General features: G+C 40.7%; 1 protein-coding gene across 9 annotated transcripts in view; it reads right to left on the reverse strand.

Moving 5' to 3' along the window:
- brsk2a (BR serine/threonine kinase 2a) overlaps positions 1 to 17,753 on the reverse strand; it is a 183,208-nt gene that overhangs the window by 66,415 nt on the left and 99,040 nt on the right. For all 9 annotated transcript variants that reach the window (XM_072435467.1, XM_072435464.1, XM_072435463.1 and 6 more), the window contains exon 2: positions 11,671 to 11,765. In XM_072435467.1, coding sequence (XP_072291568.1) covers positions 11,671 to 11,765 — 95 coding nt within the window. The remainder of the gene's footprint in view (positions 1 to 11,670; positions 11,766 to 17,753) is intronic.

Here is a 17,753-nt window from a genome sequence, read left to right on the forward strand (position 1 = left end):
TGGCATTGGAGATCCCTGAATGTGCGAGAAGATCCATGTCTTTAAACCAGTAATTGTGAATTCTTTGTGTTAAAAATGGGCAAGGTCATGTGAAGCTAGAGTGTGGGCACGAGGCTAAAGAGCCAAATGTGTTGCCTGTAACTATGGTATATCACTGGGAGCTAATAACTTCTAATTTATTGACTAATGAGCGCTATCAGCAGCATCACACTGTGCCAGGATGCCACCTTCACTTTCAGGCTAAGGTGTTTGGTATTAGCACCAAACCCAGCGAACCAGCTAGTATGTACCAGAACTCCCCCACAGGGATAGTAACGCTGTAAGACCCAGGCAGAGCTGTCAGAATGTAGCAAAAGCCTCTCCTATGCACATCCTTGTGGTAAATTGAAAACGACTATTTAGGCTGGATGCAAATACTTACCAGTGTATCTGTCTGCTTATGGAAAGATTAGCCATTGATTAACACAATAATGCAAATATATGCAGCTACCTTAAGTAGATCCTGATCCCAGTAAACCTGAAGTTAGATTGGCAAATGGTCACATTTTCTTTTTAAAGCAGAACTAAATCATTTTGGCAATAGAGCTCCCTCTGCAGCTCCCTTAACGGAAGCATAAGCTTTTGTTGTTTCCCCGCATTTTGTTTTTCTTTCATTCTTTAATCAAAAGAAGACAGTGTAATCACATACAAAAACATTTAACATTGCCAAATATTAAAGTGTTTCTAAGGATAAGGTGAGACGACGGGCACTTCAAATGCCCCGAAAATACATATTTAACCATCACAGATCATTTTTGAATCTTGCTCTTGACACACACATCCTTGGGAGAAGATTGCCAGTGCGATCGCTGCTGCCTCAGGTGAATACTGGCGTTGTGTTCTTGGGCAAGACACTTAACCTGCTTCGCCTCCAGTGTCTGAGCACATTGGTGTGGGAATGTATGTGTGAATGGGTGAGTGGTTCCTTGAGTGCCTCCACTTTGAGTGCCTTGAAGGTTTCGAAGCGCCATATAAATGTGACCATTTACCATTTTTACATTTTACACAGTGTTAAAATTTCAGTTGATTTGTACATAACAAAACTGGGTTTACCCTTGCTCCTTCAGCTCACTATTGATTCTTCAAATTACAGCTTTGCATTTTAACGGCTGGATGGCTGTGCAAAACAAATGAGTGGCAGCGTCAATTGTTTCATCAGTGCCGCTAACGGTCTGGTGATGGAGGTTATATGGCGAGGGAGACCACCAGGGCAAAATGCAAAGAGATTGGTGTCACGCGTGTCACCCATCACCCAAACTCTCACAGCACAGCGGGGGAAAGCACCAGATCACAAGCTCCGTCATCTCTCACTCCACTTATTGTATCTTACGCCCTTTACTGCCTGTCTCTCCACAAGGAAACACATAGACATTTCTGTCACCTCCCCACGGCAAACGAGTGAGCGCTCCCTTGATACGTAAATCTGAGGATCAAAGTCAACAGGGCAGCCATGTGTGTCAGGCTAAAAAAGATGGGTATATTGGAGTGAAAATAGCTAGATAGATTGGAGAAACAAAAGAGATTGAGAGGAGAGCAGAAAGGATGAAGGATAAGCCTCGCAACTCTTGACAAAGGAGAAAAGAGAATTCTAAAGCAAACTTGGGGCCCACACGTTCAATCTTTAAGAAACTTTGCAACCATTTAAAATAATACGCACAAAGGAGAATTCATGAGGTAAATAATAAAGGTGGAGAAGGCTTCAAATGGCATAACAAAGGCTGAAATGAACGCTTTTGGTTGGTGTGTTGTTTGCAAGTTTGATCAGGATACACTAGAGCTGCGTTTCAACTGGCCCTTGTCCCCCAGACCTGTTCACTTTGGGGACACTTTTGCAGCAGATTTATAAGTGCAAGACTGGCGTGGACATTCCCCCACCAATGTTAAGCTGACAGGAGACAGCCTCCACCAACATTTATGTAACCTGGGGATGGAAAATCACGTCCAGACAGCAAGATTCCGTACATTGGACAACCCCCTCTTATGGTATTTTCTCCCAATATGCACAATAATGGCTACATGCATCACCTGATGAAGCAAAGCAGGTGCTACTTCCAAAATAGTAAAAAATTTACTTTCGTCTGATTTCTTCAAATGTCCTCCCAGTGATCAGCCATTCATACTGAAGGAACACTGTACAACATATGCATTATTTTGGGCATATGCGGAACAATGGGGAACTATTAGCATTAGGGGCCAGTAACATGGGGCGGTCAAGCTGTTGCACACGCAGAGCTCTATGAATTACAATTACTACAATTTGTTGTTTTTTGTTTGTTTGGCATTTTTTTAACCGCAGGCTTTATCAGACAGGACAGATACGTGAGAAATGGGGGATGAGAGAGAAGGGAGGACATGCAGTAAATAGTTGAGGTCAGGATTGGGGCCTGCTGCACTGGGCCGGAGCCTGGCTTACGTGTAGTGTGCCTCAACCACCGGGCAGCTCTCAGAATTAGTTGTTTTAAGGGTGAAATTAGTATAGAAATACCTGCTTTGTATGTGTTTGTGATTGTACTGAACACTATACTGAACAGTAACTATGTCACTTTTCTGGTGGAGGGTCCGCCTACTGCTTGTCACCATGGAGATGGTGCTGTGCCTTGAATGTTCCACAGGAATTCATCTTTTAAAATACATAAATGGAGACAAGCAAGTGAGGCCACCACAACCAGGTATATCAGATCTGTGAAGATGTGACCCCCGCACAAAGAATGCTGAAGTTGTTGAAGAATGTGGAATATTCCAGACAAATAGCCAAGCACCAGAAAAGTTACACAGCCCAACCTTTAAACAACCACAAAAACATTGCGACATCAATGTTCCCAAGGACATCTCGGTACTGATGTTTACATAGTGTGTGTCCATGTGTACCTTTTATAATGAACTATGTGCTTTGCAAAGTGCAAAGAAGGAATGGCCAGTTATCTCTGGATGAAAATAGGTTGGAAAATCTGCTTCTCCAAGATTGGTTGGAGGAATTGACAAACAGGCTTGAGGCAAGGAACTTAACCGTATTTGGCACGTAGAGTGTGCATTTTAGCATGCAGTTTCATCTGCTTTGCAACCTTCCTCCTTTGGTGCCACTGCGAGTAACACAAAATAAGAAAAAGAAAACCATTTTCACATGATCCACTTTGTGCTATCCAGAGTAGAAAAAGTGAAGTTGTGCTTGTGTTTTGGGTTTAGCCGATCACAGGAAAACGCAGCGGGTGTTTCTGATAATCACTGCATTCGCCATCCTTAGAGAAGGAGAGAGGAGGGGTGGGGGGTAAATCCCCTACACAGGGGAGTGTGATCGATGCCACAGACATGTAAATCGATGTGGACATAGTCTTCACAAGCAAGCTAGTCCTTATCCTTTATCCATCTGATGGTCTCTAAAAACGGGCTCATTATTCCTTTTCTGAGCCAAATACAATTCTGACAGCTCTTGTAGCTCACTGAGGTCAAATTCATGTTTTGTACTAAATAAGTTAATGTCTCTTCAATTTTCCATTTGAAATAACAAACTTGTCTAGTCTGTCAGCACAAACTTTCCCCTACAAAGTTACAAGAATCATTCTCAAAAATAAATAAGCCAGACGATCGACAAAGTGCATCTGTGAACCCAATTAAAACGGTATATGTAAAAAAAGGTTAGACATTAGTGAGTTTTCTGTTCATTTGTCTTCCTGCATTTGGAAAACCAATGCCTCTGACAGACAAGGCACCGTACATCACATGTTTCGGTAATCATTACAAGCCTGTCTCTGGATAACCTTGTCTTTAATCAAGAGGAAAGGCACAGGTTCCCCCATGTCGCAGAGTCAAAGGTCGTGAGGATAAACCTCTTCACAGGAGTAAGGTGGTTTGCACAGTGTATGTGCGTTGTGTGGAAGAATAGTGATGGAATAGTCATTTATCTCAGACAGACAGAGGGTCATCACATTGACCATCTTGATTCTGAGATACAGGTTTGTCACTTCTGTCACCTCAAATGTGAGAAATGTCAGGTGACCTTGGATTGTTGTTAATGGGGGAAACAACCAAATATTTAAGAAAACACAAAACAATGTAATGAAATGCAGTCTGGAATATATAGCCTAAGCCATTTCTTCCCATTAGCTTATACCTGCATTACATTATGTCTTTATATACCGGTAATTCACTTTTTTTTAAAATAGTTTAAAATTGGCATATTCATTTGCACACAAAAAAGACAATTTCGAGCGCTGTAGTCCAAGTTCTCTGAGCCCTAAAAATCGTTGCATTTGTTTACCTGCATTTGTATATGTGGCCTATCCATTGACACATGAACCTAGTCAATAAGCAGTCGTCAATACCGGCAGTGAATCCCTACAATGTACACTACACTCTGAGAGCAGTCAAATGTAAAGCTAATTTAACTTTAAAACAGAACAGAAAAGTAGGTTAAGTTAAGTCTGAAAGATTTTGAAAAGTGTTGAAAAGGTGCATAATATAGTACAGATATACACATATATTTATTTAGAGTGTTTATGGAAAGTTGTCTAAGTTAAGAAGAAATTATGGGGAATTTAAATGTTTTAAAAATAAATAGTTTGACTACATCTGTGTATTTATGTGTGTATATATGTATTCTTGGTTAGGAAAACATGCTATGGCTTCATTGCAGAGACAGTGTATAGATTTACTCAAAAATATTCCTTTTCACTGCTTTTAAAAATGGGCATCTTTGGATTTGGTCTCGCAAACTCTGACAAATTGCTGTTTACACTAAAAGCATCCCTTACAAAACCATCCTCTAAAAGCAAGGCTATTATATAAGGTCAAAGTGCTGTTGAATGGCAACCTTACTTAGATATTACAAAGACAAATAGAAAAGTGGAATCACAATGGATTGGAGGGGAAGAGAAATACCTTTTAACTCTGATACAAGGCACAAAGAGCAGATACAACACGTCTATAATCCATATTACACAAGGGGAAAATATCAGAGCTTCAAAAGTTGTGCCGGGAAAATAAAGAATTCCCTCAGCAAAAACAAATAATAAAGAAGAAACCATTTAAAAGGGTTTGATTGGATTACATGAGGTTGAATTAAATAGTCCTTCACTTGTAAAGGAAAGACACGCATTTGAAAGCATCAACATGCCAAAGAGATCGTGCTTCATCTGTGTGACAACAAAGCTTCAGTTGCTGTTTCAATGTCCTAAAGCTATGTGGGGTCCATGAGTTATAATGTGTTTTGCTAGTGGTGTATGGTTTATTTTATCATTTGCTGCCAGTCATGAACACGACATAGGATTAAAATATATGAATAGATACAACCGGTCCGTTGTGCCTGAAGGTGCAGTGAATCCAAATGCATCTCTTAACCCATCTCAGCGACTACACTCCAAGCTGTTCTCCTAAAACACTGCGCTTTAGTCATGGCCGGGCTGTTGAACTCAAATCAATGGAAAACTTTAAAAATATGTGACTTGTCTGCAGCGCTGAGTGACGATGGTGCGTGCATGGCAGGTCTGTTACCCATTTGACTGCGTGTACCCTCACAAAGAATACTGCTGGTGCCCCTGCAACCGGCAACACATAAAAGCAACAATACAGAAAAGTGGCACCTTAATGTTAGGAGGAGTGGATGAACATTCTTTACTCCACTGACCTGGTCAAACAGATGAATAATATAGCATTTACTCCTCCACTATGTCGCAGCTTAATCTACAGCGTGTGAATTCATCTAATATGAAGTGGCACAACATGGAGTTTGCTCAAAGAATATCTCAGCAGCAGGCGAGTCTCGATTCCCCATTGGTGACAGCTTTGGAAAACGCTTGTCTCGAGTCGATGGTATTTAGCACCGAACACAATGACGCGCAGGTGAAGCTCAAGCTGACATCTTGGAACAATCCCTCAAACAGCCTGTACCCTGCGGGCAAAATCTATTTCCCATTTCCTCGACACAACAGTCTCATGGATACTCGATAAAGACTGACAAAAAAAGAAAAAAATGTGAATGCATTGATTGGTGAGTTGTGATTGGGATTGAGTTAGAATGTGAGACTGCAAATGACTTTCGTATTGACTTGCCACGGACAAAGGGCTTCGGAAACCACCAGGAAGCTTCGAAGGACAATTCAAATAGAAGCACAAAAAGGTGGACACGCATCAGGCCTTGAATGTGTCGTGACTGTAAAACCCTTAAAACTGCATCACTAGTTGCAGTTACATACACGCTGAAATCTGATTTTTGTAGTTATATGATGAATAAATGGTATGTAAACAACAAAAACATCTGCTTTCTTTCTGATCATGGCCCTACTCATTACTTTGCAGAGTTCATACAATTTAAATATTCTTAAAGGTCCAGATTTCTTTTGTGTCTTTTTCAGATTTTGGTTTTCTTGATGCCTCAAATGTAGAGTTAAAATAAACTTGCGTAGCCATTTTTATCAAATTAAAACGCCTCACTGAAAATCCAATGATTGCAGAGAATCAGTTTTGCCATTTTGAACAGAAAGTTACCGTATTTTTCGAACTATAAGTCGCACCGGAGTATAAATTCTCTACAAAAAAATGCATATTAGAGAAGAAAAAAAACGTACAAGTTGCACTGGAGTATGAAATGCAGTTCCAAGTGTGAAAATAACAAATAATATCACATATAAGTTGCTCCGGAGTATAAGTATAAGTAAATAAGTATTAATATAAGTCGCACCCCGGCCAAAGTTTAGAGTCTAGAAAATACGGTAAGTTGTTCTTGCCCAAAATTAAGGTAATAAACATAATGTAAAATAAAAACAACAATAATAGTATAGGGCTTTCAAATGATTGATAGGATGTTCTTTGAGCCTTGGTTATCCTATATTGTGACAAAGGGGTAACATAAGTGGCAGATTCAGAGTGAAGTAAGAATTTCTGGAGTTTGGTCTTGGTCTCCTGCTGTCCCTCTTGTGCGATGGAGCCTGTTCACATCAAACTGCACTAAGCCACAGATTCTGGCTCAGCAGCCTCCAAAGCTGACGGATCAACGCTCAGAAACCCAACATATGAAAGCCATTTATTTTAGATGCTTGTCGACTTTGGCTCTCCTAGACAATCCCAAATGCACTCGGCACATTTACACGCACAAGTTGGAAAAGTGCTCCGCGGAAGCCATTTCTATATCAAAGCACCTCGCGGCACAAACGAGATGGACGCGAATGGCCAATCTATAATCATTACGAGGGAAGAGGCGAGATGGCAGAGGAAGAAAGCGCCAGCGCTGTCACAGAGGTGTCGGGATAACAAGATTAGACCGTGTGTGATTCATCGGTCACCATGGCACTGTTCACCTCGCCCGCCCACCACGCACGCTTTCTCTGTTCATATAGACACAGCGTTTATGTCTTCATTTGTTGTACTGGAAAATGTCGTTTATCACAGACCTTTATTGTCCACGGGATCTTGGGAGCATACTTAAACTTGTGGTATAAGGATTTTTCTCTCTGTAAATAGAAATACTTGATTTTCTTATTTGCACTGAATTACATTAAAGATTTATTGCCTCGACAAGATCTCGACACAATTACCAGCATTGCTCATTGAGGTTAAAATCCGCGCTACAGGGTTTTTAGTTTAAATTAAGTTCCAAACTGAAGTTGTTCAGATGCTAAGGGTCTCTTAATCCAATAGTAGCTTCAATCCCTTCTACCTGTATTGTACTTGTGTCCTTGGACAAGAGCCTTTACCCACAATCCCCCCAGTGTTGTGTGATTGTTAACTGCCAAAGAAGTTCTTGAGATGCACAGAAATGCTTCCTGGTTTTAGTCTGCAAAAAGAGGCTGCTCAAAATCTGATCACTGCCAGAAACACATTCAGACAGGTTTGGGAGAACTAGTTTGCCCAAGAACACAAATCAGTATGCATTGCCAATTGTGGGGATTGAACCAGCTAATGTTGGGTTAATGGTCAAACAGCTGAGCTACAAACATATTTCAGTCCAATATATACGCTTTTGTAATTGACAAAACCTTAAAGAAAAACATTATTGATTTTTTTGTCCTATCAAAGGCCATCTTAAAGAACCCTCTTTGTGGTATTGCCTTATCTTGTATCTCTCTCGGCCGTGTCCTTACTCCTCAGACTGTGCCGCTTCAATTATTAGCTTCAGGGGGCAATTACGATGTCGACGCCTCCATCTCCAAACTCTCCTTCAATCTCTCACACACATTTGAACCATCAAGGACGGAGTCAGCAAAGCACGAACGGAACTGTGCAAATATGAAAAAAAGAATTTTGCTGAACAATTCAAACTTTGAACACTCCTCTCTATCTGCCCTCATCCCATGCCGCTATTTCCCGATCTCTCACTCCACTCTCCTTCTCTCTCCATGCTGCTCAGTGAGGCAGAGTGACTTTGAAGTGCAGGGGGAGAGGGAGGGAATCTGCCTAATTAGTTGTCCTTATCCCAGCGACAGAAATATGAGCGGATCACTCGCTCAGAAAAACCACAGTGGAGCCAGCAACTCCTGCATGCTAACGAAGGCTGCTTATTCGAACGTTTGCTTAAAGGTTTATACCCAATGCATGTTGTTATGTTGATCTATTCTGAGAGCTAGTGTGCATGATTTGTGTTTGACAAATAGAACTGTTTACTGCTGTATAATCTTCTAAACGTTTGATCAATAGCTCTCGATATCCATGTTTGATTTGATGTCAATAACACTAACTTTCCTCTCGTCCACAGTGCAGGGACAAACTTCAGGGTCACCCCAGTATCTCCAACACTAAATATCCCCTGAATATATACATATACCAGCTCACAGTGAAGTGTTGCCTCCCATTGCTCTTGTGTAAGTCTGCTAAAACACTGTCACATGTCCATGCTGCTTTTATCCTCTCAGACATGACACTTTCCACAGGCTCATATTCCTATTCAGACTGTTAGTTCAGCTTGCAAGGAAAAAACAATGAACTGTAGTTGGACTTTGAAGTACTCAAAGTTCCTCCCCCTGGTAAAAACTGACTCAAAGTTCACAGACAATTCATTATCCAAGAGAATCACGCGTTAAACCGGATAACTGGCCTACTCTAGATTTAAACAAGATTTTTATAGAGATGTCATGATTCAAATCTCCCAGATCCCATAAAACATCTGTAGATCACACTTTTAGCACAACTGCGTGTATACAGTGCACAGGGTAAGATATAACCAGGCAAATGTGTATAGGATCAGAAGCGCTGCAACACTATGGTCCCTCCCCCTTCTCTTGTGTAATTTCATTGTTTTGGGCCCTTAAAAGTAAAAGTAAAAACTATTGGAGCAACTGCAGAGCATAAATTACAATGTATGTCTGAGAATCAAGTGCTCAATGTAAATGAGACATGTCACTCATCTATGTTGTGGATTCAAAGGTGATATGTTCATATAATAGCTATTTTATTAGCAATTATGGCTACAAAGTACTAGTGCTAATGGTACTAATGGTCATAACCAAAGGGGTCAGGGACGCAAGCACAATGCACAGAAACTGGAAAGCAGATGCTGCATGTGGAGACCTAAGGTACCTTGGTAGAGAGAGGTTAAGCCAAAGGTTGGAGGTTATATTCTTACTTCTGGCAATTAATTCTGTCCTAATGCGTTTGAACAAAAACATTTGTCAACTAGCATTTGAATGTTGTGGTTGCCATTTGAGAAGTACCAATTTGATGGAGTTTACATCAGTATTGTGGAGAAGTGGAGAAAACAAAAGAAAAAATTAATATATTGTCACTGCAACAATCGAAAAGTCACAGAAACGCACAATTGACAGCATCTCTTGCAGGTAAGGCCCTTTGTCGTGGGTCATTGTTTGAGAGGACAGACGTATGATAATTGACACTTAAGTATATCCATAAACTGTAGATGCATGAGACAGCATAACCAGACCTGTCCTGCAGAATCACGTCGTCTCCTAATGGCACCCCGGGGATCCGGGAACATTAGCATTTTAAAAGGTGACATTTCAGAGTGGAGCACGGGCTGATCAGTCTGACAGTATGACAGGCCAAAAAATAGACACGGGGACGACCGGGCCACATAATGGGACTATTTGAGGCCGCGGGGATTGAATCAGAAAACACCTGTCTGAACCAGCTGAGAGATGTGCCACTGACGCCTAATTACGTTGTGTTGGCAGTTGACGCTGGTCTGCCTCTCCAACTAGAATGATGACCTCAACAGGGATTCGGTCCTTCTACAGCTTTTTGCATATTCTTTTGATTGAAACTGCCTACATTAACATACCAGTAGCAGGAAGTAGGGGGCGGCGATATGCCAAAAAAACTGATATTACAAACTTCTTGGAGCCAGATCATGATTTCAGTTTGATCAAATGTAATGTATGCGTAGTATCTTTATGTTGCCTTTAAGTGGTAATAGTATACATGCGTTCGCACAGCCGGGAACTTGTGCAGTGGCAACCGAGTCTGCCATTTTGAAAGGGGCACAACAGCACGTCTACTACATACGAAATATGCGAATTATGAGGCCAAAATGCCAAAAACCTGCGTTCTATCATCAAGAAATGATAGCTTTGTCGTGTACCTTAATTTCCCGTTATCGTCTAAAGAATCAAAGTATTCGTAGCTCATTATGCCGTAGAAAAGGATGCAGTCGTGTTGGTTTTTATAAAACCAAAATGGCCGCTATGGGGAAGTCCCGGCTGTATGACGTCACCGCGAACGCATGTATAGTGTTGTTGAGAGTTCATACTTCACTATGATTGGTTCTTCCCCCTGTCACTCACTCTGGGTGGGAAAAGTGTCTTTGTTTGATCACAGAGTGGTACCGCCCATTACTAAAACTACTCTAGTTTAACATAGTTTTGCATCTCGATCAGTTCAGCTAGTTTTACTTATAATCTTACACATAAATCTACACCACATCAGAAGAAATAACAACTGCCACAATGGTTTTGAGGCACTCAGGTTTTCCATTGAGAATTTATGGTAATCAATACTGCCTGAATTTACAATCCAAGAGTAGAGAAATTCAAAGATGACTGCTGTGAAACTGCATTATCCCTACGTGCACCAAGCTGAGAGCAGAGTGACCGCAGCTAAGTTGGGTAATTGGTTAGGAAGTGCGGTTTCAGCAGAATCCTTGGTGCTGTCAGAGGCCTGTCAGCGTTTGACATCTGTTCATTTTCCAGAACGCCCCAGAACACCTAGGTTAGGACATTATCTCACGAGCCTTTCTTTCCGTCACACGTCACACTGATTCCAGCCACTGTGACGGGTCGAAACGTATCACATTTTTTGTCAGGGTTGAGTTGTCACACAAATGACTCGTACTTTCTCTGTGCAAATGCTGGATAGAAAGAAGAGAGAGACTTCCAGAGTGTGGCCGAGGGAAAAGGAGACACTGTGCCATAGTGTCAAGTATCAGAAAGTAGTTTGAAAGCCCGTATGATGTCCCATCTACTGGCCATGATTATATGATTATCTAACCAGACTGATGCAGGAACTTGGTTGTTTCGATTGCAAATTCAGACTGAAGCATATTAATATACAAGCATTAACTTTTCCTGAAGACTTGATGCCCAATAGTAACAAAATAAAGCAAAATATTGTTTAATTAGCACACTCTTCACCAGAAAAGTTACATAGTACACCTTTATTCAAATACATTAGGTTCTGATATGAAGCACTTACCTTCATTAGTACTGACTCGCTGAGTTTCTCCCGGTTGACAATCTTTATGGCGACTTTCTGGCATGTTACACAATGGATCCCAAGTTTGACCAACCCTGTAAAACACAGACACCTCATTAATGTGAACAGTGATGCAAATTTAACTCCCTGATTATAACCAATGGAAAACAAATATGTCGGTGTAATCCCTCATTCGTCCAGGCGTGTTCCATAGTAGAAAAAGCTTCAGTTGTAGTCATCTGGACTCAGTTTGAAAAAATAGACGTTTCGACTCTCATCCAAGAGTCATTGTCAGTAAAAGAATTTAGATCGAGAACTCCGATATTAATACTGTTCTGTGGTAAGACCCACCCATTGGGAGGAGCCTTCCTGAAGTAGAAAGAGTTGTTTGTTTCAACAGAAACTCCCCCCTTGTATCTACCGAGCTAGCCTATTCAGAATCTTAATGGGCTATTAGAATCCTCTTTGTCTTTGTGAGACCCTGGCTCAACCACCCTGAGTACCTGATTAGCATATAAATGTCCTCTACCTTTCCAGGGGTTCAGTAACCCATTATAAATAACAGGAAGATTAAACCTTAGCCCTCCATTTCTGTTTAAAGAAGGTCTTTCTTTTTTAACAAAAATAGCTTCCTTGACTCCTCTTTCAAACCATTTTTTCTCCCTGCTTAAAACCTTCACCTCACCGTCTTCAAACGAGTGATTAGAGGCTTCAAGATGGAGATGCGCGGCACTCTGAGGTCCTGAACTTGTATTTATTCTGTGCTGATAAAGCCTCTTGTGTAGAGGCTGTTTTGTCTCACCTATGTACCGTTCTTTACAGCTTTCTTCACTGCAATGTAATTTAATCTATCCAATGCAGTGAAGAAAGCTGTAAAGAACGGTTCCATTGTACGGCAGTACAATGGAAAACAAAGCGTGGCCACAGTATGTAAAACACTGACCCTATGTACGCAAAACTTGTAACGACTGTGGAAGAGTGGCCAGTTCCTTAAGCAAAGTGGCCTCTGGGGTTTATACGAGTCGTAAAAGAAGCAAGTAAGCGCAGCATTCTCGTTATTGATTGCCATAATGCATTAAACCTCAGTAATGTAGTTGTGTTGAGTTAGCTAAAGCGGACAATAAAAGGCAGTGTAAAGAATGACCTTAGTTTTAGAGGATCTCCCATAAATAAACAATATTACTTTTCAGACTTGCGTAGGTGTTCAGTTCTTCACACTAACATATTTCTTTTGTTCCGCACTGGCATTAGCAATCACATCATTCCTCATATTGAGAACAACATGATTTGTAACACAGCCAAGCCACAAATAGAACAAGCATAAAGGGACTGGAAAATAATACTACCATGAAAACAACAAACTGTTTTTTATGTCACTGTGTGCTTTTGGAAAAAGTGGAACAAATGCACTAAACCCGCTCTGTGATTAACCACAAGGCTTCACGCTGGAGTAGACCAGATGATTTGCCCCTAAGATTTCAGAAGCGTAATGGCAAGTGAAATGTAAAACATCTTGAGTATATCATAGATATGCCTGTTAGTTTTTGAAGCACCATGATTCTGGAAGAGCAGAGAAGATCGCTGAGCCAAGTTTGTAACTAAATAGCAGCAAGTGGAGCGAGTTTCCCAGAGCGTATCTGTTGGCAAAAATAATATGGGCGAAGGTTTGGGATTTGTAATGCAGTCTTGAAAACGAGCCTTGCATTTGGCTGCAAGAAAACGACATACAGAAAGTTCAGTGCATTCTTTATTAAGAACACAGATATGTGTTGTATTACAGATATTATTACAAAATTATTAAGTCTGGTCCATGTTGTTTGAACTTGAGTGAATCTCCTTTTAAAACATAACTGGGAGCAGTAGAAAGAATAGATGTACCACCAGATCCAAACAAGGACTACTAAAGGACTAAACAAGGTCTAAAGTCAGACCTAAAACCAGGTCTAAAGTTTGACCTGTCATTGCTGCAGGAGTTATAACCAAGAAATGACCCAAAGGAGTACAGGAATGCGGATAAAATAGACTTTATTTAAATTAAATTAAGCCAGCACTAGCTGATGAAATCCATGTCTCACTACATTTCCAGAAATGTCGGAAAAATAATTGATAAGTGTTATAAAATATTTGAGTTGACCTGCATAGAGGAGAAGGGATGTCGTTTTGGAAAGAAGTGAACGGTGAGTTTTCTCTCCCGTTTTACATGCAAATACAGAATTTACTTTGAATACATAGATCTTTTTTACGAGTGCATGTTTGGTCAGATCATAAAATAGTTTAGATTTACAACTAATGGATGCAAGGAAATCTATTCATCATCGTCCAAGAAATTCTTTAGTTGAGTTCTGCCATAATGTTGAGAGTTGTTGGTGTGATTGTGAAAACCAACTATTTCTTGCAGTGTACAGCAAAACTATTCAGCCAAGGGCATAGTACAACATATCTGGGCCTTGCTGTCTTACTGTCACTAGTAGGCTATATTTATACCTACAGTAACAGCTAAACACACATTTTTACCTCGCCCCATTTCCCCCAAGAATGCACCTTACAGCATTTGCATGAAGTTGAGGTTTCGACGTTGCTTACTCTCGATATTAAAAGTCACCAGTAAGTAAGTATGTAAGAACGCGCGTGAAGGTTAAAATGGAAATGCAAGATTAGAAGTCCTCTGAATATTCAAGTATAATTAAACCATAATGGAGCGAGGAGTTGGTTTTGTGAAATCAGAGACCACAGGGGCCAAGGAGCGAAGACAGACGGAGAAGAAGCGGCGGAATAAAAAATGAGGAAAGCAGAATTACTATGGGATCTATACAGACGCAAACAGTTTTGGCAGGAAGTTAAAGATGCGAAAACGTTGAGGAAAATGGTGATGAAAATAGGACCAGGAGGGGGAACATTCCATTAGCCCAGTGATGATAATCATATGTTAATAGCTGCGATAGAGAAGCTCATAAGTCACCATAAAGACATTAAGGAAATATCCGTCTACAAATACATAAAAAGTTTAACCGGATTACTTGGCTCACAATCCATCTTTCCCCAAAAAATCGCTTCACTGGATGCATTAGCAAAAGTCTGCAGCGCACCCGGAAACATTATACAACCATTTTGAGCCAAGATGGGGGAAAAAAAAACTCCTAGAAAGGCACTGAAGACAACGTATGAGCCTATTTTTGCCGTGCATAGAAATATCACAATAACGCTCATGACCACTGCCTCACCTGGGTCATTACTTTATTCATGCTGGTGGAAACTAATCAAAGTGTGCAACAAGATTAATCCAGGGGAAATCTCAAAGCTTGTTGTTTTACTTACCGCAACACAACACAACTATATGTTTGTGTTTGTACCTGTGTTTGTCTGTTTTTAAAAATAGACCTTCTGTACGGAATAGTCGAATTGAACATGTATGTATAAGGGTTATGCTATATTCAAGTCATGAGCCCACAGGGAAGACCTTTAATCGGTTTTATAGAGTCTTCATTAGAATTGGGATGGATTTTCATGGCATATCTATTATAGAGAAACATGCACTTATAGGCTATTTTATCTATTTTAGCAACAATGTTCACCACAAACAAGGGGTAACAAACTAGAACAAAATCATTAAGTACAGAATTTGTTTAATTACTGACATCTTGTTTATGGTTGCTGTGCTCTATCCATGATTTATTTTAAGCATTTTAATGAACCCTAATCATATCAAAATATAAGTTGTTATTTGAAAGAAGGGAAAGAAAATGTCTTAAAACAAAATGTTGAAGAGTAGGGATGCACAATAATGGATTTTTATGCCAATAACCAATATTGTACAATACAATTTATATTACATAAAATACATTTTTTGATTAACCTAGTTTTGAGAGTAAGTGTTTTTGCTTCATTATTATTTTGTCTATAGTATTATTGTTTATATCAAACAGGGCTATATGAGCCCAGGCACACTATATAATGCCAAATTAATTGACATTTTAGCAACATCTGCCTGCCTTTAAATTCAGTAATCTAATATCTATGGCCCATCTGGTAGAACCATGTTTCATAAAGACCTACATTCATTTCGCTTGCCATATGTTAAACTATGTTAATGTTGTTTCATTTTGTCTTAGTATGTATTAATTATATAGTTTTACCTCAGGGTGTCATGCTTTGAGAGACACAGGGAAAGGTGTGGGAACCTGCAGCACTGACTGTGGCTGTAGAGGAGTCAGACAGTCATTGGGCTAATAACAACGTGTGTCTTTACGGTGCAGAATAAAACAAGCTGCACAAAACAGTCGTCACAGCAGCGGATCAGACACAGACAAAATCCTCTCACTGCACAAAGCACAGCTATTGCTCTTATTTGGATTGATGAAGATACTTTTATGAAAATAGAGGATGACCCTCATCTGACTCGGTTAGCATCCAAGTCAAGCGTGCTCAGTGCTGATGAGGGCTGTCTCGTGAAAACCTTTAGATGACTTGATGTGAGAAGCCTGTGGTTCGTCTCCCGTGTCGTGGGGCTGGTACAAAGCGGTTTCGCTGAAATATCTTTCCTTCAAAGCATAAAAAAGCCCAGACATGTAAACTTTTCTCCATCGTTCTCTCTGCCTCCGACCTCGGGGCTGCTTTGTTTGTATGTGTGTGTGTGTGTGTCTGTGTGTGTGTGTGTGTGTCTGTGTCTGTGTGTGTGTGTGTGTGTGTCTGTGTGTGTGTGTGTGTCTGTGTGTGTGTGTGTGTGTGTGTGTGTGTCTGTGTGTGTGTGTGTGTGTGTGCGTGTGTGTGTGTGTGTGTGTGTGCGTGCGTGCGCGTGTCTGTGTGTGTGTGTGTGTGTGTGTGTGTGCGTGCGTGCGTGCGCGTGTCTGTGTGTGTGTGTGTGTGTGTGCGTGCGTGTGTGTGTGTGTGTGTGCGTGCGTGCGCGTGTCTGTGTGTGTGTGTGTGTGTGTGCGTGCGTGCGCGTGTCTGTGTGTGTGTGTGTGTGTGCGTGCACGTGTGTTTGTGTGCGTGTGTGTGTGCGTGTGTGTGCGTGTGTGTGTTTGTGTGTGTGTGTGTGTTTGTGTGCGTGTGTGTTTGTGTGCATGTGTTTTTGTTTGTGTGTGTGTGTGTGCGTGCGCGTGTGTTTGTGTGCGTGTGTGCGTGCGCGTGTGTTTGTGTGCGTGTGTGTGTGCGTGTGTGTGCGTGTGTGTGTTTGTGTGTGTTTGTGTGTGTGTGTGTTTGTGTGCGTGTGTGTGTGTGTGCGTGTGTGTGTTTGTGTGTGTTTGTGTGCGTGTGTGTTTGTGTGCATGTGTTTTTGTTTGTGTGTGTGTGTGTGTGTGTGTGTTTGTATGTGTGTTTGTTTGTTTGTGCGTGCGGAAAAAACTTGGATTGAATTTATGTATTTTGGGCTTATACTGTATCAGATAAAATTATGTAATAATCGTATCATCGGTGTGACATCATAATTTGCCATTATCAGCCAATAATTATCGATGACCAATATTATCATGCATCCCTGGTGAAGAAAAAAAAAATTCCGGCCTTGTTTCTAAAGTTGAGCTGGAAACTGGAATGCTTTGTTTCGCTGCCTCATGAAGTACTTGAGTTTTATAATGAGCTTTCGTTTCACTTCTCTGTCACTAAACTTCGGACATCTGTCCTCCACACAAGTGTAATGGCTGCTTTGGTTCAGTCACCCAGGCGCCATCACCCAGGCGACAGCGTCAGGAAACCCAGAAGAGTAGTTGTATGTAGCATCGCAGAACAGGGTTTCAATTATTTTTTTAAAGTTGATTATATGATATACGACAATTACAAGAAAGATTCACAAATAGAAATTAAATTTTCTTGGAAAGGGAACGTTGAATATCAAAAGCAGTACATTTCACAAAGCCAGTCTACCGTACACGTTTTGATAGAGTGTCTAATTGTCCGCGCCTCCGATGACTCCCATTTATACTCAAGGTTCACTTTGCAAGTCATTTCCTGGCCCAATCAACAGCCTGTGCATTCATTAAATATACATATATCCATTTAAAGTGACAAGGGCGTTGAACTAAATACTGGAGTGGGATAAATGAGTCATTATAGATGATACAGATTTTACATTTCATTTTGAACAATCA

Source organism: Eucyclogobius newberryi, unplaced genomic scaffold (assembly GCF_026437365.1).
Source record: "Eucyclogobius newberryi isolate DKJ021-1_F unplaced genomic scaffold, fEucNew1.0.hap1 SCAF_7, whole genome shotgun sequence".
Lineage (NCBI taxonomy): Eukaryota > Metazoa > Chordata > Actinopteri > Gobiiformes > Gobiidae > Eucyclogobius > Eucyclogobius newberryi.